The sequence below is a fragment of the Sus scrofa genome, chromosome 15 (genome assembly GCF_000003025.6).
Source record: "Sus scrofa isolate TJ Tabasco breed Duroc chromosome 15, Sscrofa11.1, whole genome shotgun sequence".
NCBI lineage: Eukaryota > Metazoa > Chordata > Mammalia > Artiodactyla > Suidae > Sus > Sus scrofa.
Genome location: NC_010457.5, coordinates 44,749,840 through 44,770,843, shown reverse-complemented (window position 1 = coordinate 44,770,843; position 21,004 = coordinate 44,749,840). Strand labels below are relative to the sequence as shown.

General features: G+C 46.6%; 2 protein-coding genes across 2 annotated transcripts in view; one reads left to right on the top strand and one right to left on the bottom strand.

The window, feature by feature from the left end:
* The window catches only part of WWC2 (WW and C2 domain containing 2), a 186,987-nt gene that overhangs the window by 31,874 nt on the left and 134,109 nt on the right, over positions 1-21,004 (bottom strand). Inside the window, 8 exon segments of the mRNA XM_003359464.5 lie at positions 1,470-1,556; positions 1,638-1,718; positions 2,570-2,699; positions 6,120-6,739; positions 7,865-7,954; positions 14,571-14,813; positions 18,177-18,250; positions 19,550-19,696. Coding sequence (XP_003359512.3) covers positions 1,470-1,556; positions 1,638-1,718; positions 2,570-2,699; positions 6,120-6,739; positions 7,865-7,954; positions 14,571-14,813; positions 18,177-18,250; positions 19,550-19,696 — 1,472 coding nt within the window.
* On the top strand, positions 19,712-20,547 carry LOC102168101 (lymphocyte antigen 6 family member E). The gene is given in 3 exon segments (XM_013984013.2): positions 19,712-20,179; positions 20,182-20,261; positions 20,263-20,547. Coding segments are annotated over 3 exon segments (588 nt in total). The 5' UTR covers positions 19,712-19,932; the 3' UTR covers positions 20,524-20,547.

Genomic DNA, 21,004 nt, shown 5'->3' with positions numbered 1-21,004 from the left:
CTTATTAGTAGGAAAAAGTCACAAATGACATTATCAGCCAGCCCTCCCTGAATATGATGCACAGCCATTCCCAGTCTCTGTCCTGGAAGACAGGCTCTCGGGTGATCCAGCCAGCGCCCTGAGGGGCCCTCCTTCCTTGCTGGTCCTGCTGTGTGGATCCCCCCACACCTTGATTCCAGGAGGTCCTTCTGGAACCCTATCCCCTCTTGCTTTGATGAGTGTCAATACATTGACCTGGAGGAGCTCTATTCTGCTTTCTTTTACAAAACACTCTCCATCCAGCTCTTCCTTTATTAGATAGTTTCTTCTCTCTGATAATTCTTAGAAATTAGGGTGTGAACTTAAAAGTAAACCTGTTGGGAAAACATCCAGAACTCTAACATTTACTCTATTAAGTGTCCTTCTCACTGAGGATGACAATCTATCATTAAGGAAAACATTCATCTGGCTGGGTGTGGCGTCTCGGGGTCACCCCTCAGCAGTTTTTTCTGGGAGTTCCATTGTGGTTCAGTGGAAACAAATCTGATTAGCATCCATGAGGATGCAGGTTCGATCCTTGGCCTTGCTCAGTGGGTTAAGGACCTGGCGTTGCTGTGAGCTGTGGTGTAGGTCGGCAGCTCTGGTTCCAATTTGACCCCTAGCCTTGGAATTTTCCATATGCCACCAGTGGGGCCCTAAAAAGACAAAAAAAAAAAAAAAAGAAAATGGAGCTCTTTCTGAGTTCTGAGCCCCTGTATGAGCGTAGTCAACATGTATTATTAAGTGTAGGTAGACTTATAGGTTCTGGAAACTAAGTCAGACATGCTAAGTCGAGATCCGGATTCTTTCCAGCACTTAAGAGAGTGGCACTGAACTCTGACTTAGACTGGGGACGGTGGCAAAGATCGCTAGAGACATCTGTCAGGAAACAAAGTCTCTAAGCAAGAGACAGCAGAAGTATGTGTCACTTCGTTGGGATTCATGGTTTGATGAAATAAGTTTAAGAAATTATTATTCACAGGAGTGAATGCTTGATGATAAAAACATGATACTCTTACAGGTGCCAATGATGTTTGGCAGTGTTGTACTGATACACTTTAATCTCTACATTTTCATGAAAAAGATCAGAAAGTTCCTCAGCACTTAGAATAGTCCCAATTAGGCAACAACAAAAATTTTAACTATATTTCAAAAAAAACCTGAGGTCCCCAACACAGCATAATACGGAATTTCTTGTTGAAAAGGGAGATAAAGAATCTTGGTTCCTATTCTTAACAATGAATCAGCTGAACACGGATCAAAACCCAGTATGCTTTTCTCTCCTCCTCCTTTCGTCTTCATCTGCCTAGAGCTGATTAAGACATCATCAGCCCTGCGAGGTCTTTCCCACATCTTCACTGGATGAACTGCGAGATTACAATGTAAAATGCTCATACGCACAACTGCACAACTGTAAGCTCTTTGATTTGTTCTTCACTGATTTTACTTACACTTTGGAAGTGTGAGGTATCAGGAAGACATGAAGATTGCGGAGTTGTGCTATAATCACCAAGAAACTTGAACTTTTTGCATCGTATCTGTCAAGAGAGAAGCTGATGAGATGAGGAAGAGCTCGGGGTCTAGGCATGCCTCTCCCTGTGCACAGTCCACAGCCTCACCTGAGTCCAATCTGCACCTGGGCCGTCTCCACGATGGCCACATCCTCTTCACCGAACGGAACGTCTTCGACTTCGCTGGGCCTGGGGGCAGGGAAACAGCAGGCACAGGTTTGGTACCCTGCGACTGGACAGCTATGGTCACTGTTCTCCACTTACTGATTTCGAACGAAAACCCGAATTAACAGCACCCTCTACTACCGGGTGGGCCTCATTCCAGCAAAAGCTCATTCTTTTAAATCTTGGTTCTCCTGTCAAAAGGAGTCTGCATCTGGGCCTTGATAAGGAGGACCCCCCCCAGTGCGTGCCTTTGCTGAGCCTCCCTGGGCTGTACCACACCCCAGCCCTGTGCCAGGCCTTCTGCAATCTGCGCACAAGAGAAGCTTCGTGGGCCAAGCAGCCACTGGCAACCACTCCAACATTCTCATTAAAATCGAGGTTATGGAGTCCCCAGTGTGGCTCAGGGTTAAGAACCCAACTAGTATCCATGAGGATGTGGGTTTGATCCCTGGTCTTGCTCAGTGGGTTAAGGATACAGTGCTGCTATGAGCTGTGGTGTAGGTCACAGATGCAGCTCGGATCCAGTGTGGCTGTGGCCGTGGTGTAGGCTGGCAGCTGCAGCTCCAGTTGGACCCCTAGCCTGAGAATCTCCATATGCTGCAGGTGTGGCCCTAAAAAGACAATAAAATAAAATAAAGTAAGGTAAGGTGAAATAAAGTAAAATAAAATCGAGGTTATATCTCTAGGCCCAGCTTTGGGCACACTCGCCTGTTCCTCATCTCCCTGCTGATGGGTGTTTCTGGCACAGGTGAAATTTCTAGGCACACCACTGCCTAAAACCCTTCCTACCGCAGAGAGTGGACTGGCATCAGTGCGCTCAGGGCCGGAACCCACATGCCGGCTGTGAGGCGGAGGCCCGCCTACTGAATCCTTACTGTTTCACGAAAGCCTCGTAGACCCCGCTGTCTCCAGCCACAGACTCATCCGACACGGCGGCTGACACGCAGGTGGTTTTCTCCCCAAGCAGGTGGATTCCTCTTCTTTTGGGTAATGATTTTTCCATGTCTAGGGAGGCGAGAGTGATAGCACTGAGCAGGATTCTGTCTTAGGAAAGGTAAATATAATACACATACAGTGTTTGGCTCTGAGAAACCCCAAATAAAATTTCCACCTGAGAATCAAGGATGTTCCTATTCAAACGGATACATTTGGATGATTCCAGGCACTAAGACTTACACGATTCTTAGGATGCTAATTATTTTGGTCATTGTTTGAGGAAGGGTACTGTTTCTCTCTGTCCCGGAATTTTTTTTTTTTTCCCCTTTTTAGGGCCACACCTGTGGCATATGCAAGTTCTTAGTCTATGGGTTGAATCTGAGCTACAGATGCCCACCTATACCACAGCCACAACAACGCCAGATCTGAGTCGTGTCTGCAACCTACACCACAACTCACTGCAACACTGGATCCTTAATCCACTGGGCAAGGCCAGGGATCAAACTTGCATCCTCATGGATACTGGTCAGGTTTGTTACTGCTGAGCCACAGTGGGAACTCCTGTCCTGGACTATTTTAAGGGAAAGGATAAATGCAGGAATTCTTGTGGGCCCCTGGACTCTCTCTTTTTGGTGCTCACTGTGGATACCACACTCGGAGCTAGGACACTATCTGCCTCCCACAAGCAACGGAGACAATTCTACAATAGAGAGCCTGGAGCTGCTCAACAGCAAGGAAGGTTTCCACCTCTTTTGCTCCTCTCCACACGCCATGGTCTCCGTCTCCTGAGCTGCTGCTCTAATAGAAGTTAAAGAGAAAATGTCTTTGACTTACAGCATTCCTCACAGGCTAATACCATTAAAAAACTCTGTGCTACTGAATCTTTAGCACCAACTACCACTTCACTTTTATCTCCGACTCTATTCCTAGCCCGGCATCCTGCGGAGAGCAGGGAGCCTTCCTTTAAAGCTGTGTTCCCGGGTAATAAGCTGGAGCCCGGGGCGTTCTTTCATCCTCAGGCGGCCGAGTGAGCGGGATCCGTATTGGTATGCATTTCGCCCCCCTTCTGAGTCGTGACTTTACATCTTGTTAAGATGTTTAAGTTTTAAGGCTTCAGATTACAGGATTGATTGCTGCATTTTCCCTTTTATTTCTGGCAGTGGGAATGCTTTTTCCTTGATGATGAAGTGCCTTCTCTCCGCCCACCCCCCTTTGTGAGGGGTGAAGGTGATGACATGATTTATTGATTACCCCCAGGAATAACCACAGCAGTCTGAAATTGACTTTGACAATGACAGAGACTGACTGTGGAAGGACTTCGGAGTTATTCCAACTTGATTTCTGCCATCCAGCAGGAGCTGGTGCCAGGGGGTCAAAGGTATAGAAAAGGAATTCGACTTTACCTGCACAAGAGTCTAGAGAACAGAGGAGTGACTGGGTTTCACCACATGAGCTACCCGCCCCCATGCCAAGGTTAGACATCCCCCAAGAGACCCAGTGCCGGTGACCTGATCTGGAAGGAATTAGTCTTCAAGGTTAAATATATGCTCTCAGTTGTCTTTATACGTGAAACGCTATTATTTGCACACAAACCTCTTCCCTTAGTGTAACTTTTTAACAGTGCTTTTCTAATACAATATGCATTAAAAAAAAATTAAGAGCTGTTTCGTGGAGGCCCTGAAATACTGTTCTCCAGGCATGGACCCTCTGGACAGACACAGGAGCAGACTAAGGGTGAGGGGCAAGCCAGTGGCCAGGCAGACGATGCAGGAAGGCCAGGGATGCCAGTGCCTCAGGACTGCTGGGTAGGCTGACCGTGGGCTATGTTCTCCCAGATCCCATTCACTTCCCCAGCATCCAGCTTCATTTACTGGCCCCTCCAAGCAGACTGAACAGCAAAACCAGCTTGGAAATGCTCAAGAACTCTGAAAGCCTTCAAGCACAAAAGAATGGCCCCAAACCCACTCCACTTCTTCCCTCTCTTGCTCTGTCCTCCCTTTGTAAATTCCAGCGTTTGCAACAGGAAGTGGGTTTAGCAGAGTTTGCATTGCTTAGTGTCATATGGTTAATATTAATTACTGTGAACTGAGTGCCAACTGCCAGGCTGGGCTGGATGCTTCAGAAGCAGTTTAGGAGTATTAACCCTCCCAGGACCCCCCTCTAGCTCCCGCTTTGCAGATGAAGAACAACAAGCTTGAGAGACTAGGTAATGTGCTCACTGGAACACGGCCAGTCAATAAGGCCACCGAGACTCTAGCACAGGAGGGGCTGGCTCCAGGGGTGGCAGGACTGTGCCACACACCACATGCCTTTTTGGAGGCAGGCATGAGGCCTCACTGAAGGTTCCTGCTTTGCTGGAGCCGTTGTATAAACACCGCTCCTGTGCTCATTTTCTCTGTGGTTCATTATTTCAATAAGACATCACTTGTAGCTTTGGCACCTGCCAGGAGAGTGGCACACAAACCACAAAGGTGTTTCCTGTGCTCTGCCTCTGCCCCAGGCCACTGGCAGGCAGTAGTTTAGTTCAGTATTTGAAACCACACAAATGAGCTGCGTCTCTCCACCTCTTTAAAGTCTGAATTGGCCAACTCCTAGGGTCAAAAATACAAAATAAATATGCTTCTTGAAACAGCAAGAAAATACTTCTCAAGAGGCCTGTCCTTGACTGTTGTTGACTCAGGAGCACGTATGGATCTGAGCCAGGCTCCAGGGACCAGAGCTGGAGTTTATTCCACTTTTCGTGTGGGGTGGGCTCCTCGGACCACAGCTTTGACCATCTGCCAACCAGAGTGCCATCCCATTCTCTTTACAACTACATCTAACATGCTAAAAGCTTCTGCCTCCCAGAAGTGAGTAATTCAAAAAATATTAAATTCTCCCTCTGTTTCTGTCTCTGAGTACAAATGTGGCAGTAAGAACTCAATCCACTGCACTTTCTTGGGCTGCAACTAGTACTGTGGCCAGAAGATGGCAGGGTGACACCATGCATGGGGACTGGCTTTCTCCAAATTAACTTTGGGCAGAAAGGGAAAGTCTGGCATGAAACAAAAATTGTATTTATATAGAATTCCCATAGCAATCCAAACATTGAACCTTGGTACTAATTAGCTGGTACGCTAATTGCCTTGGTTTTAATCTGTTTTAGGCCAACTTTGAAAAGAAAGTCCTGTTGCCTCGGTATTTCAGAACCAAAACCTATTTGGAAGCCTGAGGTGTATATGCTCCCAGGCAACTGCCCTACAAAGTGGGCTACTAGACAACAGAATGGATACTTAGTGATTAAATCTATTAAATGGGGAAGGCGATTCGTATTTGCTGAAGAAATGTGTAGGTTTATAGCAATAAGAACTCCCAAATGAAGCCAAAATGAAAAAAGGAGCAGCAGCAGGAGAAGGGGGACAGGTACCACTTGTTTCCATGGGAGAAATAACCTCCAATCCTTCTCCTTACCGTGGCTGAGAGGGAACTGAAAGCAGGGTCTCCATTTACCTGCAGGCCCTTCAAACAGTGGCTCCCGAGCACATTCGGGGAGGCTCTTCTCCTCTGAGAGAGACTGGGGCACTCCCCCCGAGTCGGAGTCCAGCAAAAGCTGATTCTCTCCCAGGCCCAGATCTGCGAAACGGCTGCTCAATTCACAGTCCTCAAAGTCTGCGGCGAACTGATGTAGAGGGACGTCGTGGGAAGACATGGGGAACGTGCCTTCCAAGACCAGGGGCGAGCCGGGAGGGGACAAGGACGACAGGGAGGACCTGGAGGACAGGGACGCCACGGACTTGGGGGCCTCGCTCAGCGGGGGAGCGTGGCCTGTGGCTGCGGCCACGGCCCCGCAGGGCCCGCTCTGGCCGGGCTGGCTGGGGGACTTGACCACTTCGTGTTCGTGGATGGTGGTGATAGGTCCGGAGGGGATGTAACCACCTTTCTCCTGCAGGAGGAAGTCCAGTTTGTACTGATAATCCACGTCTAGCTGGTCACCCTGACCCGTGTAGTAGAGCTCGCTGGAACTGAGGGAGTTGAGCGACCCTCTGCTGGACGTGTTCAGAGACCCTCGGCTGGAGGCCAGGGAGCCCAGGCTGCTCCCGGAAGACATGGACAGGGTACTGGCCGAGAGGCTGAGGGAGGAAAGCACACGTGTTAGAACGGGGACGATGCGGCAAAGCCCCGCCGGCTCCTTTGGACCTGAGAGGGAGGCAACCCAGTGATACCAAAGGACAGTCAAAGACCGGGGAAAGGAACTTGCTTTCACATCGCACGTTCCGTGTTTCCTCGTGAACGTTTCCAACCTGGCTCCCTACATACTCTTTAAGCAGCAGCCCTACTCTTACTAAGAATCAGCCCCTTGTGCACAAGTTAGAAAAACTTTAAAAAAGGCATCAAACACCTATTGATAAACCTATCTGCATAAACATCCAGAAGCAACTATGCAGTTAAAAAAATACAGAAGGGGGGGTATCAACAGTACAAAGGGTTAATACAGTGACTTTACTTAAAGAATAAAACTTTCTGTTGTGAGAGAGGAAAAGGCAGGCTTCTAAAGACAAAGGCCCCACGGCTCACTCTCCTTCCTCCTCTTTTTGTGTCTATTTTAGGGGTGAATATGGGGTTACTCTAGGGCAAATCCCCCCCACCCCCTCCTTTTTAAAAGAATGGGTAATGTGGAGAAATGTGTCATTTTCCTAAGTATGTCCTGATAGTCAAAATACATCTTCTTCCCAATACATTTCAAACATATTCCAAATAGGACCCTGGGGTTCATGGGGAAAAAAAAGCAAACAAAACAAAAAACAGAACAAAAACCAAATCTCTACTACTTTAAATTTGATCATCCAAATTTTAATTGTACTAGTATAGATATTCTCTTACTTTTTTTTTTTTTTTTTGCTTTTGAGGGCTGCATCCGCGGCATATGGAAGTTTCCAGGCTAGGGGTCGAATTGGAGTTGCAGCTGCCGGCCTACACCACAGCCACAGCAATGCAGGATCCAAGCCACATCTGCAACCTACACCACAGCTCATGGCAACACCAGATCCTTAACCCACTGATCGAGGCCAGGGATAAGAACCCATGTCCTCATGGATGTTAGTCTGGTTGGTTACTGCTGAGCCACAACAGGAACTCCAATATTTTCTTACTTTTAAGTCATTGAAAGTAAAGAGAAAAAGAATGTACAAAGAACTAAAACATATCTGAATGTAGTCAAGAAAGATTTTCCCCTCAAGGAGACCAAACAGGCTTACTTTTTAAGTTGTGAATGCAAATATGTAGTTAACTTAGTAGTTTCTTCAAGTTTCTGTAGCAGTTCTTTTCTTCTCTCTTCCAATTTCAATCTAGACCAAAAAAAAAAAAAAAAAAAAAAAAAAGAATGAACTTATTTTCATGTGACTATGATCAAGTATGAAAACTGAAGGGAAAAAAAAGATTTTTATTATTTCTGCTTTGTGAAATTCGAATAAACTTGACACAGAGAAAACAGAACAACCCACCAGAAGGAAAGTGGGCAGAGTTGTCACAGCCACTGAGTGAAGCAGAGCACTGAACCAAGTGTGGCCAGTGTTACTGAGAATTTCTAAATTTCTGGTATTCTAAAACTTTCTTAAAAATGGGTAAACAGGAGTTCCCGAAGTGGTGCAGCAGAATCTAATCTGAATAGGAACCCTGAGGCTGTGGGTTCGATCCCTGGCCTTGCTCAGTGGGTTAAGCATCCAGCACTGCTATGAGCTGTGGTGTAGGTCACAGATGTTGCTCGGATCCTACGTGGCTGTGACTGTGGCATAGACCAGCAGCTGTAGCTCTGACTGGACCCTCAGCCTGGGAACCTCCATGTGCCTCAGGTGTGGCCTTAAAAAGCAAAAAAAAAAAAACAAAGTAAACAAAACAAACCTCACAAGTTCAGGGAAGATAGTGGGGAGGAAAAGAACAAGAAAAAACCAAATCAGAAATCCTTATTTTTATGGAATCCTTCCGCAGGCTTCAGGTTCCATTACTAAAACATTTGACAGCAATTCAGAAAATTAGAAAAGACTATCTAAGTAATGAATGTGGTAAGGACTGTTCCAAAATCATATTTAGTGATAAAAATTTCAGTCTTATTTTGATGACAATTTTGGCGTTGAAGAAACAAATTAGTCCATGTTGTCATTGTGAGCCAATTTGGGCTGAACTGTTTAAGCAAGAAGACATCCAAGTGATTTCTTTTCCCATCGACAGCACAGCTCGTCACCTGCACTGGATCATCAGGAGATTTCATCCACAGTCAAGTGGGGTCTTCAAAAAAATGTTGCCCAAGTTTGGGAACATTCCCATAGTCACAGCAGAGTTTAAAAGTGGGGGGCGGGGGCGGGGGGGACAGCCAACGCCATGAACTGTTTCAGGCCCTCTAAGTAGATTATCCTGTTTAACCACCTCCACAACCCTGTGGGGTAAAATCATTATTAACTGCATTTTATTTATTTACTTTTTTTGTGTGTGTGCTTTTTTTAGGGCCACACATGAAGCATATGGAAGTTCCCAGGCTAGAGGTCGAATCCGAGCTCCAGCCAGCCTACACCACAGCCACAGCCATGCCAGATCTGAGCCGTGTCTGCGACCTACACCACAGCTCATGGCAATGCTGGATCCTTAACCCACTGAGCAAGGCCAGGGATCAAACCTGAATCCTCGTGGATACTAGTTGGGTTCGTTTCCGCTGCACACCACCATAGGAACTCCCACTGACTGCATTTTATAGATAAGGAAACCGAGGGTGGGAAGGCCCAGCAGGTAAGCTGTGGAGTAAGGATGGGAACCCAGCTCTGCTTTGTTTGGGATGGAGGCTTGGCCCTCAGCCCTGCCGCTTCAGCTGTGACCACTTCGGCTTCCCACACATACACAGCCTCCCTCTTTCCCTCTGGCTCTGAAGGGGACACTCACAGCTGCACCAGTGTAGTGCCACCCTCCCTACTCCTTCTAAAACTCATCAAATTACGGTGAATGTTACCGATTTGGATTCTTGGCCTTCCTTAATCAATAAAAATTGATAAGGCCAGAAAGGGAAATTTAGACAAAGCTGCATTGGGGCTGCAGCTGCAGTGGGAAGGCAGCAATAGCAAATTTAACAGGTTCCCAGGCATTGCACGTTCACTCATTGGGGGTGGGATGGGGATGAAACAAGCCTTCGTGAGGATTTAAAAAAAAATCCAAGGAGTTCCTGTTGTGGCTCAGCAAATTAGGAACCCAATTAATATCCATGAGGATGAAGGTTTAATCTCTGGCTTCGATCAGTGGGTTAAGGATCTGCAAGTCACAGATGTGGCTTGGATCTGGCATTGCCACGGCTTATGACTTCGGCTGGCAGCTGCAGCTCCGAGCCAGCCCCTAGCCTGGGAACTTCCATATACCACAGGTGCAGCCCTAAAAAGAAAAACAAACAAAAACCCAGTATTATGGGATTGTGTACTTGAACACGCCATTTTGAAATATACGAGCAGATCAGCTACGGCAAGGTCTTTAGACATCATTGAAATGAACTCCCTCAGCATGGTCAGTGGGCAGCAGAATAGGACCCAGACAATCAGCATGGTCTTTGGGCTGGCTGGCTGCTTACTCCTGTGTCCTTAGGCAAGTCACTTAATTGAGGGTCTCAGCGTCCTCATCTATAAAATGGTGATTATGATCCTATAGTGTCTACCTGCTAAGACTGATCAAGGAATCACGGAGAGCAGCGTGTGTGAAAGGAGTCTGCAGACATCAGAACAAATCTCCCTGGTTTGAAGCCTCAGCACGCCCTGCAAGGTGCTGTTACAAAAATGAGCTACTTTTCTTTGGCAAAAAATAAAATTTCCCTAATTTTCAACATCTTTGAAATGTTATGTATGTTTTAGGCAGGGAGTAAACATGCCCATCTTTTATTTATAGATACCTATCCTTTGATGTGTCACCCACGCAATTTCATTATATGTTAGAATACAAAAAGTAATTCTTGTCTTTTTGTTTAGTACTTCAAAGGGTGATAAGTTCTTAATTCACAGCTTTCAAAGATGTATTGTGAAAAGGAGTACAGTCTCTACTTTTCAGAGTCTCTTATACGTAAACAAAAACTCAACATGGAAGAATATTAATTCATAGTGGATTCACTGAGTTAGAAGGTACATAAAGGTCTGAAGAAAGCCCCCAAATCTACTAAAATCCATGTCTCCGGACGCAGGAGCAGGACTTTTGAAGTAAGTTTTGAAACTAAATATCACACCAACAAATGAAGGCATTTCTGTACAACACAGTGTGTTTCACGCTGAGATTTAAATCCAAAGCTTTCTCATCTCAGTCACAAATGATGGTTCCATGGTGCCCTCCTCCAGCGATGGCTCAGGTGCTGCACTTCCAACCTTTTCCGGTTCCCCTGAAATACTGAGGCCTGGTTTGTGGTCCCCAGTGAGGCACCAGCTCACTCTGCCTGCTGCCTGCAAGCCCACTGCCCTTCCCCAACCTCCTCCTGGCAGGAGTCCTGATAAGTTCGCTATTAGGTGAAGCTTGACCAAGGCCCTGGCGAGTGTCAGAAACCCTGCCAGGGGGCGGCTGGTACTGTCCTCAGTCAAGCGCCCCACCTCTTGTCTCTGATGGAATCAGAGCCTCTCCTACTGGGAGCTGGTTCCTGAAATCCTTCCTGGGAAATGACCTCCCCCACTTTGTCTGGACCAGGGGCTACAAGAAACTGCTCAGACATCAGCTCCTTCAGGAGGGTGTGCCCCTGTCTCTCCGAGCCCTTCCAGCCCCTGTCCAGAATATGAAAGATGTGTGAAAAGTCTTTTTTCATTTGAGAGCCATTTCTCTTTGCCAATGATCCTGTACAGAGCATCTCTCTTCCCGCTGCACCTTGCGACCACTAGGTGGCGAGCTCCGTCACCGCTGTCTGGAGAGTCAGCCACAGAAGGACAGGGCTGGCGGGCACACAGCTGGGGGACTCTGGGATCATACACAATGGCTGAAAATTTGTGTGAGTTTAGCTCCTTCACCAAAATTCAGTAATGACTCAGAATCTTGCCTGAGGCCACCCCTGAAATAATGAGAACCCCCACAATGTAAATGGAAAACAGGACAATGTGAGGGATGCGACAAGTGCTCCTCTGACAGTCCTTGTAGAGGCCAAGAAGAGATGGAAGGGTCTGGTGTTGGTGCGGCACCCTTTGTCTGTGATGAAACTTAAGTTTGACACAGTGAATCCTATTATCCAGAAGTGTCTCCTGTGACCTCCTGCTGGAACTCTGAGACACACTGACTGCAGAGGACTTCCCTGGCTTTCAGGGTCAGGGCAGGTGGCGAGCACCCTCTTTCAGTTCAACAGCAACTACCAGCAAAGCAGGAACATACACATGCAGTGGGCAGAATCGATGAAGGCGGTGAGGGATAAGAAAGGGTACGAGTACAGCAAAGTAAACACTAACAACAACCAAACCCAAGCCACTCTATGTTGTGTCTACTGGGAAATAAAGGAGTCAGTGTGCCCTTCCCAGGGGGCTCCGCTCTCTTGGACAGGGAACACCGAGCCGCTTGCATCCAAGGGAGAAAACTGTTTAAGTTGCTCAAGCAAGAAGGTGTGAGTTCCCCAATATTACTCATCAGATGAGCTTTCCAGAGAGGAAGCTGGTATTCATTTTGTAATGCTAAATGATTTGACTCTTTCAGATGACTCAGAAAATCAATATATCACAAATATAAAACACATACACTTCTCTTCCTGCTAACAACCAATCCACTCATGGGAGATGGCCATGCAGGGGTCATAGGTCAGAAGGCTATCTGAGTCGCTTACTCCCTGTGTGACACAAACCGTGTGGCTGGATCTCATTAGGTAGATAATCATTTCATGTAAGGGCTTTATAGCTCCTCTTCCAGGAGGTCAAGCCTACTGCTGCTGCTGGAATTTTGATAATTATTATGCGTATGCAAGCAAGAGTATAAAAACCAAAGTCTAGGCACTTAAATCCTATTTTTAATGTTACTTCAGTAGTCATTCGTGAAGCTCTAGCCCTAAAAAAAAGACAAATAAGACATCATGCCTGTAAAAGCTGATTCAAACAAACAAATGCCAATTTTCTCTCTCCCATAACAAATCTAAAGTCCATTTGTAGCCCTTTCTGGATTTACATACTGCATAGCAGAACAGCTGAAATGTCAGATGTTTATATGTTAGATAGGTATGATTATATGACATTTCTTTTGTGGCCACACCTGCTTATATGTAAGTTCCTAGGCTAGGGGTCAAATTGGAGCTGCAGCTGCCAGCCTATACCACAGCCACAGCAACGCCAGATCCGAGCTGCATCTGCGACCTACACCACAGCTCACGGCCACATCAGATCCTTAACTCACTGAGTGAGGCCAGGGATCGAACCTGCATCCTCATGGACACTTTTCGGGTTAGTTACTGCTGAGCCACAATGAGAATTCCACCAACCAATGTTCTTAAACTCCTATATGACATTTAATAAATGTGACATAACACATAAAAGATCACTGGTGTTTTATAGATGAGCCACACAAAGCTATCTAGTTCATCAAATTTACCGATGATTATCTAACTTTTATCCTCGAATTCAAAACACACAGACTCTCATACCATCACGGTAATTCAGGAAAACAACTGAATTCTGGCTTCTCACCCTTACTTTTTGTTCCTTTTGGTCTTTGTCACATGCATCCTTACCTGGCCAGCCTTGCTCACACCTGTCTTTGGGCTGAGCCTGCAGTCAGCACCACTGGACAGAGGTGTCAAAGCAGGAGAGGGAGAGAAGTGGGCAGGTGAGCGACTGGGATTATTTAAGATGGTGAAAGAATGTCATCTGTAGAGGGTTCCCCCAACACTTTTTCCCGCTCCCTAAAGCTGAGATGCTGCAGCTGTGCGTTACCTCCGTCAGCCCTTAGCTCACAAAAGCCAACGCTCCCCACATGGTGAAGCAAGCGCACGCAGTAACGCTTGGCCAGGATATCAGAGGTTTATCCTCCACTGTCCCTTCCAGCACCACCCTTTTCAAATGTTTTGATATTATGTTGACACACAACCTTAAACATTTACAGAGGACGAGGTATTAGAAGGCAAGAAGCCAAGAAGTTAAAAAAAAATAAAAGCGACTGGATTATGGCTGGGTATGTTAAATTTACTTCCAGGTCACCTGAGATTATGTGAATGTGAATTTCTTTCCTGTCATTGTTGGCTTAAAGGATGGTCGAGCAGTGGTTCTAAAGGGCTCCTCGGTCTATGGCTGAAACAGGTAAACAGGTGTCTGACCCTCAGTCAGCAAGGCCGGCACACAGGGCTCCGGTGAAAATGACTTCAGGTCAAACTGACACACAGGGTTCCCCTGCTTAACAGCCCAGCTGACCTGCTTTCAGAAGTGGACTTTTTAGATTAAATGATCAATTTACACCTCCCACAGAAAGATCAGAACAAACACTCAAAGTGTTTTCCTTTATGTTTTCACCTGCTTCAGAGGAGGGTTTCAATTGATAAACAAAATCCAAGTGAACATTTTGTGACCTGTTAAGATATCAAAGGGAGCAAGTTGTCTTTTCCTTATGAAATGAAAAGCAATAAACTTTTGCATTCTTGTGAGTAATAAAACCCAGAAGGGGAAGCGTCGGCCCGCTGTAACAGTCCAGATAATCTCTCTTATCAGAGTGCCGTGGTTTACAGCCACTGTTATCGGACGCGGCCAGTGATGGACTGCATTCCTGGGTTTCTGTCAACATTCCTTAGTTATTGGACATCTGTCTCAGGCGCCTTCACATTCCCAACCCACATGGAAGAACTCCGGGGCCTAAGGAGGGTGTACCCTACTGCTCTCCACAAGGCAAGCCCTTTCGTACTGGTTCCCTGCCTGCTCAGGGCGGAGGCGTTTGGGGTTGCCAAGGAGCAGGGAGATGCATGGAGGCCCCACTGCCCACACCCCCCAGCCCGGGAGGAGGACACACCTCTCGGCCAGGGCCCTGCTGGGCGCCCCCCGCACTGACAGCAGCTCCTCCTCCAGCCGCTGCCTCTCGGCATCCAGGCTCTCCAACTCATCTTGCGTGCGCCTCTGTGGAGTGATGAACTGAAGCTCCTTCAGAAGTTCTTCTTTTTCATTGATTAGCATCAGCTTCTCCTTCTCAATGTCCAGCGCCCCGGGCCAGGCCTCACTGTCCAGTTTCGACAGTTCAATCTTCAAATTGGCCATACTAAAATAAGATGAAATGAAATAAAACAGGTGTGCACAAGGAAATTATATTCATTATCCTGTGATAAACCATAATGGAAAAAATACGAAAAAGAAATATAACTGAGTCACTGTGCTGTACAGCAAAAATTAACAACACTGTAAACTAGCTATACTTCAATTAAAAAAAAAAAAAAAAAAAAAAGGTGTGCACATACTTAGAAGTCCTGAGAAAGGGGAACACAGGACAGGCCAAATTCGAGGCTGCCCCTGGGGATGGCTGTGAGCGGCTGCTGTGTGAGGTGACGGAGCTGATCCCAGCTGATGCTACACTTAGTTGTCATCTGCCTCACTATTCCCATCTTTAAAATCTGAGAAGCAGACCTCCCCACCTGGAGAAAGGGTGAAGGTCAAAGTACAGAAGCTTAAAAAGCAGAGGGCTGAGGCCTGCGTGGGGTGGCAGCAGGAACACCCGGGGGCTTCATTTAAAAAACAAACTGTGGTAAATGATGCCTGAAATGCCTTTGTTCTAGATCTCATTCCTCTGGACAAAGAGGATGTCCCCAGGCTAGGCTGGGCAGCAACCAGGGACTCAGTTAGGGAAGGAAGTGGGGAGAAAAGGACCTAAACCCAGTCCATTCACCAAGGCTCCAGGGTTGCCAAGGAAACGGGAGTGTGGCTTCTTCCACCCATGTTCTTAAGCTGTGCACCTGAACTCTCTTCCTGCTCAGGGCCTGGATGGAGTCTACACCATATACCCGGCGCTCACTGAGCTGGCCCTGTGGATGTGGTGGCGACCTGGTTTTCCTCTGAACATATATATAGCAGCACCTGGGGACCCCGGCCAGCACAGGTGGCTGAAGTGGCTCCACTAGAGGGACAGCAGGTGCTGAGGTGATGTGGACGGGAGGGGACAGAAGGAAGCAATCGCAGCAAAGGGAGACTTTACTGGTTTCATAATTTTGCTGAGTCCAGATTTCACTATGTCCAGAGCTTCCTATTCAGTGGTCAAGCTAACTCTTGACTCAGTAAGAACGCTGTGAGCACCTGAATCAAATAACTCGCTCTGTGCACTGGGAGGATAACCAGGGTTGTTCACAAGGGAAATGGCGCTTGGCTGTTCTGACCATAAGCACACGATCAGGGCAAACCATAGACACAACTGATGTTGGCATAAAGAACCCATATTCCTATTAAAAAATGTTGGATGATTATTCTGGGTATTGTTACAGCACCCACCAGAAAATGAAAAACAGAAAAAGGGGTCTTTTCCCATCTTTTTGATGGCAGAAGTTGTGGAAGAGAAGGAAAAGGTGATCGAAAAACATGATCAGGACATAGAAGAAGTTCCACACTCCTGTGCCCTAAGTTTCTTTCTTGAGTTAAAAATAAAATTGTCATCGTAACCTGGCGCTGCATACATAATGTGCTTCTGATTTCCACCCATCGCCTGCACTTATGATAGATATAACATCAGCTAGTCTTCAGCTTTAACCACAAAACCATAAACAACTGTCTTAACGTACCAGAAAATTAATCATCAAAATGCTAAATAAGCATGATATTATTAGCTTCATTAAGCACATAAAACAAAAGCTGGAGGAGAAAACAGGTCTCAGAGAAACAGAACTTGCCTCTCTACTTACTCAGAATTGAGGAAGAAAAAGCATTTTCAACATATGCGTAAACCCTTGAGACATAGCTTCTCGTCAGAATCACTGGTAACTTTAAAATAAAACCCTGAATGCTAATAGAACAGCAAAGCTCTTTCTATTGTAAAGAACTAACATCTTAAGTTTTGATGTGACTGAATTAACCAAGTGAACTAGGAGCAAGGATGTAAAGAAGGAAAGAATGGCATCTGTTACTTGTGGGGTCAGGTACTGGGTAGGTCTTGAATTTTATTTGGAAAGAATGCACCAAATCTGGGCAAGAAGGTTTCTGGGATATGGTGCGTCAGCTCCAGATGGAAGGAAATATTAGTGGCCAAAGTGATGCAGAAGCTCAAGTGGGCTCAATGGCAGTTGAGTCAAAGCCCAAAGACCCAAGGACGTTAGGCCTGGCTCCCTGAGATTAGTTCTGAGTTGTGGCCCTTCTCTTTGGAAAACCAGATACCAGTCCTGGCTTTGTTTCTATCAGAGCCGAGGAGTTCTGGCTGCTAAGGGGCTGGCGTGCTCATGGCCAGAGAACCCTAAACAGGCTTCCCCATCACCAGACCACAAAAGCATAAAGCCAACCTCAGCCCTTGTTAAGGGCAAAGCACGAGCGTGGGACCTGAGAAGCAGACAGTAAAGTATGCAGACTTCCCTAACCTCAAGGAATTTGTAATGTACTCGGGGAAATTTATAGGCATCAACATTGGCGGAGTAAAATGTTGCTCAGAGAGACTAAGCAACTTGCTTAAGCTCTTATGGTTAATAATTTGTGGAACGAAGCAAGGGGTTCTTTCAGTAACTCCAAGAACCAAGTAATAGTAGTAACAGAGGCTACACAGAGGCAAATATTCTACTTAGGCAGGTTAAGTAAGTACTTTGTTAAAGCCAGACAACCTCAGGAAGTCTGGCCAGTTACTTTCCAATTATCATCATCACCAACAATAATGGATGTACTTCGACATCCATCTGCTGGGCGGGCTCCTCGCGGTGGGAAAGCATGGTGGACCAGCATGTTCTCAGCCTAGCCGTTCCTGCTCCCATAGTGTAGGTCTGCCCCCCGCCCCAGCTTCCTAAACAATAAAGCAGCAGCATGTAAAAACTTTTACAAGGAAAATAATGAAATGAAATGTATCAGCATGACCCTCTCCCTCAGAACAAGCCCGGAGCCTGGAATCCGTCACCAAGGGAAAGACAAAAACGTCTCCCGGGCCTTCACCAGCAGAGTCACAAGGTAAGAAAATGGGATGGCAGGCAGGGGTGAGGAAGCGAGGATATGAAGTGAGCCGCACGGCAGCAGACACCTCAGCATCCTCCAGGTCACCAGCAGGGGGTCTTTGGGGCAAAGGAAGATGCTGGATGCTGTTTCCCTAAAACTTCTCAACTGCTACAAGCCACAGTATCCCGTTTCAACCTGCTTACTTTTAGTTGTAAATACCACACAAGCTCAAAGCTTCTTCCTTCCAGAAAGAAGGGGACAATTTCATTCCACCCTTCTCATTAATTCTCCTTGTTCTCAGCTTTGTGGGGGGAAGGGGGGAGCGGTGAGACAAGAGAGCAAGTATGGAGGGAACCCCCCAACCTTAGAATCTAAAAACTGCAAGGTGACCTTGGTAAGAAGGTGTAGGGAGCGCCCACGAGGTGTCACTACAGGCGCAAAGATCAATTCTGGGGAAGGAAACCTTGGTTGAGTCCGCTGACCACTGACCACTCAGCAGCTCCCCTGCTGTTACCTTCTTTTGGCTTCCTCGTACTGGAGGCTCAGCCTGACCTTTTCAGCTAAATTTGATCTGCTTCTCACTCCGATCTAGTAAAAAACAAAAGGGAAAAAGTCAATTAACTCTGCTAATGAATGAAATAAACTGCTTTTGTTTCTGGGAAGTACAACTAATTGAAAAGCTAAAGAAGATGGTTCTGAAATTGGGAACACCAGTTTAAAAAGGCACTTATTGGGAGTCCCAGTAGGGACAAAACATTTCTTTTTAATTCAAGCTTGTCTGTTTTTCAAAGACTTTAACATCATTTTCTCTACACATTAAATTCAAGAGAAAAAAATATCAGGTAAATGTTTCTGGAATCTAAGAGTTTGTGAAGGGCATACAGGTCAATAAAATTTATGAACTGGAACTAATTTCCTTGCCTCTATGAGCCATCATTTCCATCATTTAGCTTTCAAATGCACAAAACATAAACTAAATAACTTCAAAAATTAATTATTCAAACAGGTAAGCCTCTACTGTTGGTCTCTACCTGTTCATAGCACCAAATTCAAAGCAGCATAGAGAATACAGAAAATAACTGGAAACTTATTGAAAAGTAAATATCTGCTAATGGCATCCTCAAAGGTAGAACACAAATTGTTAATAATATTTAAATATTTAATAACATTAAATATTTTCTTTTCTTTTTTAGGGCCTCACCTGTGGCATATGGAAGTTCCCAGGCTAGGGGTCAAATCAGAGCTGCAGCTGCCAGCCGACACCACAGCCACAGCAAACCGGATCTGAGTTGTGTCTGTGACCTACACTGTAGCTCACAGCAACGCCAGATCCTTAACTCACTAAACGAGGCTGGGGATCAAACCTGAGTCCTCATGGATACTAGTCAGGTTTGCTTCTGCTGAGCCACTATAGCAACTCCCAACATTAAATACTTTCAAATGCCAGGTATATAAACCATAAATCAATCATTTTAATATAATCAACTTCAGATTTATAAAAACAAGTTTACTGGTTAGTTTTTAAAGGCATATATTTACCTTTCTCATTAGCCTTACTGTTTATTTGGAAGGACCTTAATTTCTAAGACTCTAAACTTAATAGGAAAAACTTAAAGTCTCATGTGTCTCTAGCCTTTCAATAGAGTCTCTAAATAAATACAGTATGACAAAGTTTGAACAAAGCTATTCATATGGACAAATCCTGATATGCCTGGCACCGAGGCAGAAAAGATAAGGCTATGCTTTTTAAAACCAATCTTATGAGTGTGAAATACTGAATGCACACAGCTGGAATTCACACCACCTTTCTAGCTCTGTTCCACCCATAGTGTAATTAGGGTCTATCGAGGACAGTGCTGGGCCAACCCTTCCACGTGGGTAACTTACATCTCCGGAAATGCTTGTCTGTGACCCGGCGTCCAGGGTCTGTCTAGAGAGAGATAAATGGGAGTTCACAGGACTGGATCTCAAGTCTGGCTCAGATGTGCCAGTGCTCTGGTCCAAATGAAACCGCTCCTGCAGCTTAGCAAGGCTCTGTTCAGGAAAGACCAAGTACCCCATGAGGCTTAGCATTTAAGAGGGTGAAACTTCCCCACTAGGTAAAATTAAATTGAAAGAACTGATCTCAATAGAAAAAAAAAATACTTTATCTTAGTAGGTCCTTATCACTTTAAGTTGTTGAAAAAAAATAGTGTAGAATATAATTTTTGCATATACACACAGGGCTTTGAAAGTATGTATGATCAGGCCGCCACCTTGCAGACCTGGGCATGGGCACAGGCATGGGCTGGGCAGCGCCGACAGGCGACAGGCGAGGGACCTGGGTCCAGCGGCAAGCAGGGCTGACTTTGTCTTCGTCAGACCCCAGACGGACACCTATCCCCTCCAGAATGAAGGTCTTCCTGCTAGCACTGCTGGCTGCCCTCCTGGGTATGGAGCGAGCCCACTCCCTGGTGTGCTTCTGTTGCATGAATAAGAACAGCAAGTTTTACTGCCTGAAGCCCACCATCTGCTCTGATCAGACAACTACTGCATGGTCATCTCTGCATCTGACAGCATCAGGAACGTGGTCGACTTTGGCTACACCCTGAACAAGGGCTGCTTGCTCCCCGATTGGTCCTGGCCCGAGCGTCAATCTCAGTGTGGCGTCTGTAGGCACCCACTGCTGCCAGAGCTTCCTGTGTAACATCAGTGTGACCCATGGCGGGCTGCTGGCCAGTGCCACTGTGCTGGGCCTTGGGCTCCTGCTCAGCCTACTGTCAGCTCTGCTGCGGTTTGGCCCTGACCCTGGGCTACTGTGCCCTGCCCAGACTCCCAAAGCTCAGGAAGAAAGGAAAGCCCAGCCCCTCAAGGGATCTTGAGGCTGACCCTGCTGATCCCACCCCCTCAGCCCTGGCACCCCACAGGCAACCCGCCCCCTGCACCTGCCAGCCACCCTGACTTTTGTGTCAGGCCTTCATTGGGGGGTACTTGGGAACAGATACTGAGGGTCCCACAGTCAGAACTGAGTTCCTGCTCCTGTGTGCCCCCAGGTATGGAAGATGGGCTGTGTGGACAGGCGTGTGGCCCATGTGTCCTGCCAGGCGTGCGTAAGCGTACAGCCGTATGTGAGGGAAGGTGTAGAAGTAAGTGTCGGGAGTCCAGTATCAGCAGCCCCCAGAACCCCAAGTGTCAACACAGCCCCTTCCCCCCAGCATCTCTAAGTAGCTCATTTTGCTTGGAGGGCAGCCTTCTGGGAGGCCAGGGTTCACCATCCCAGGTCTAGGCTGCTGACCAGGACGTGGCACCCACCTTCGGATCCCGCTGCAGCCCTTGCCCTCCACCCCCCACTGAAGCCCTCCT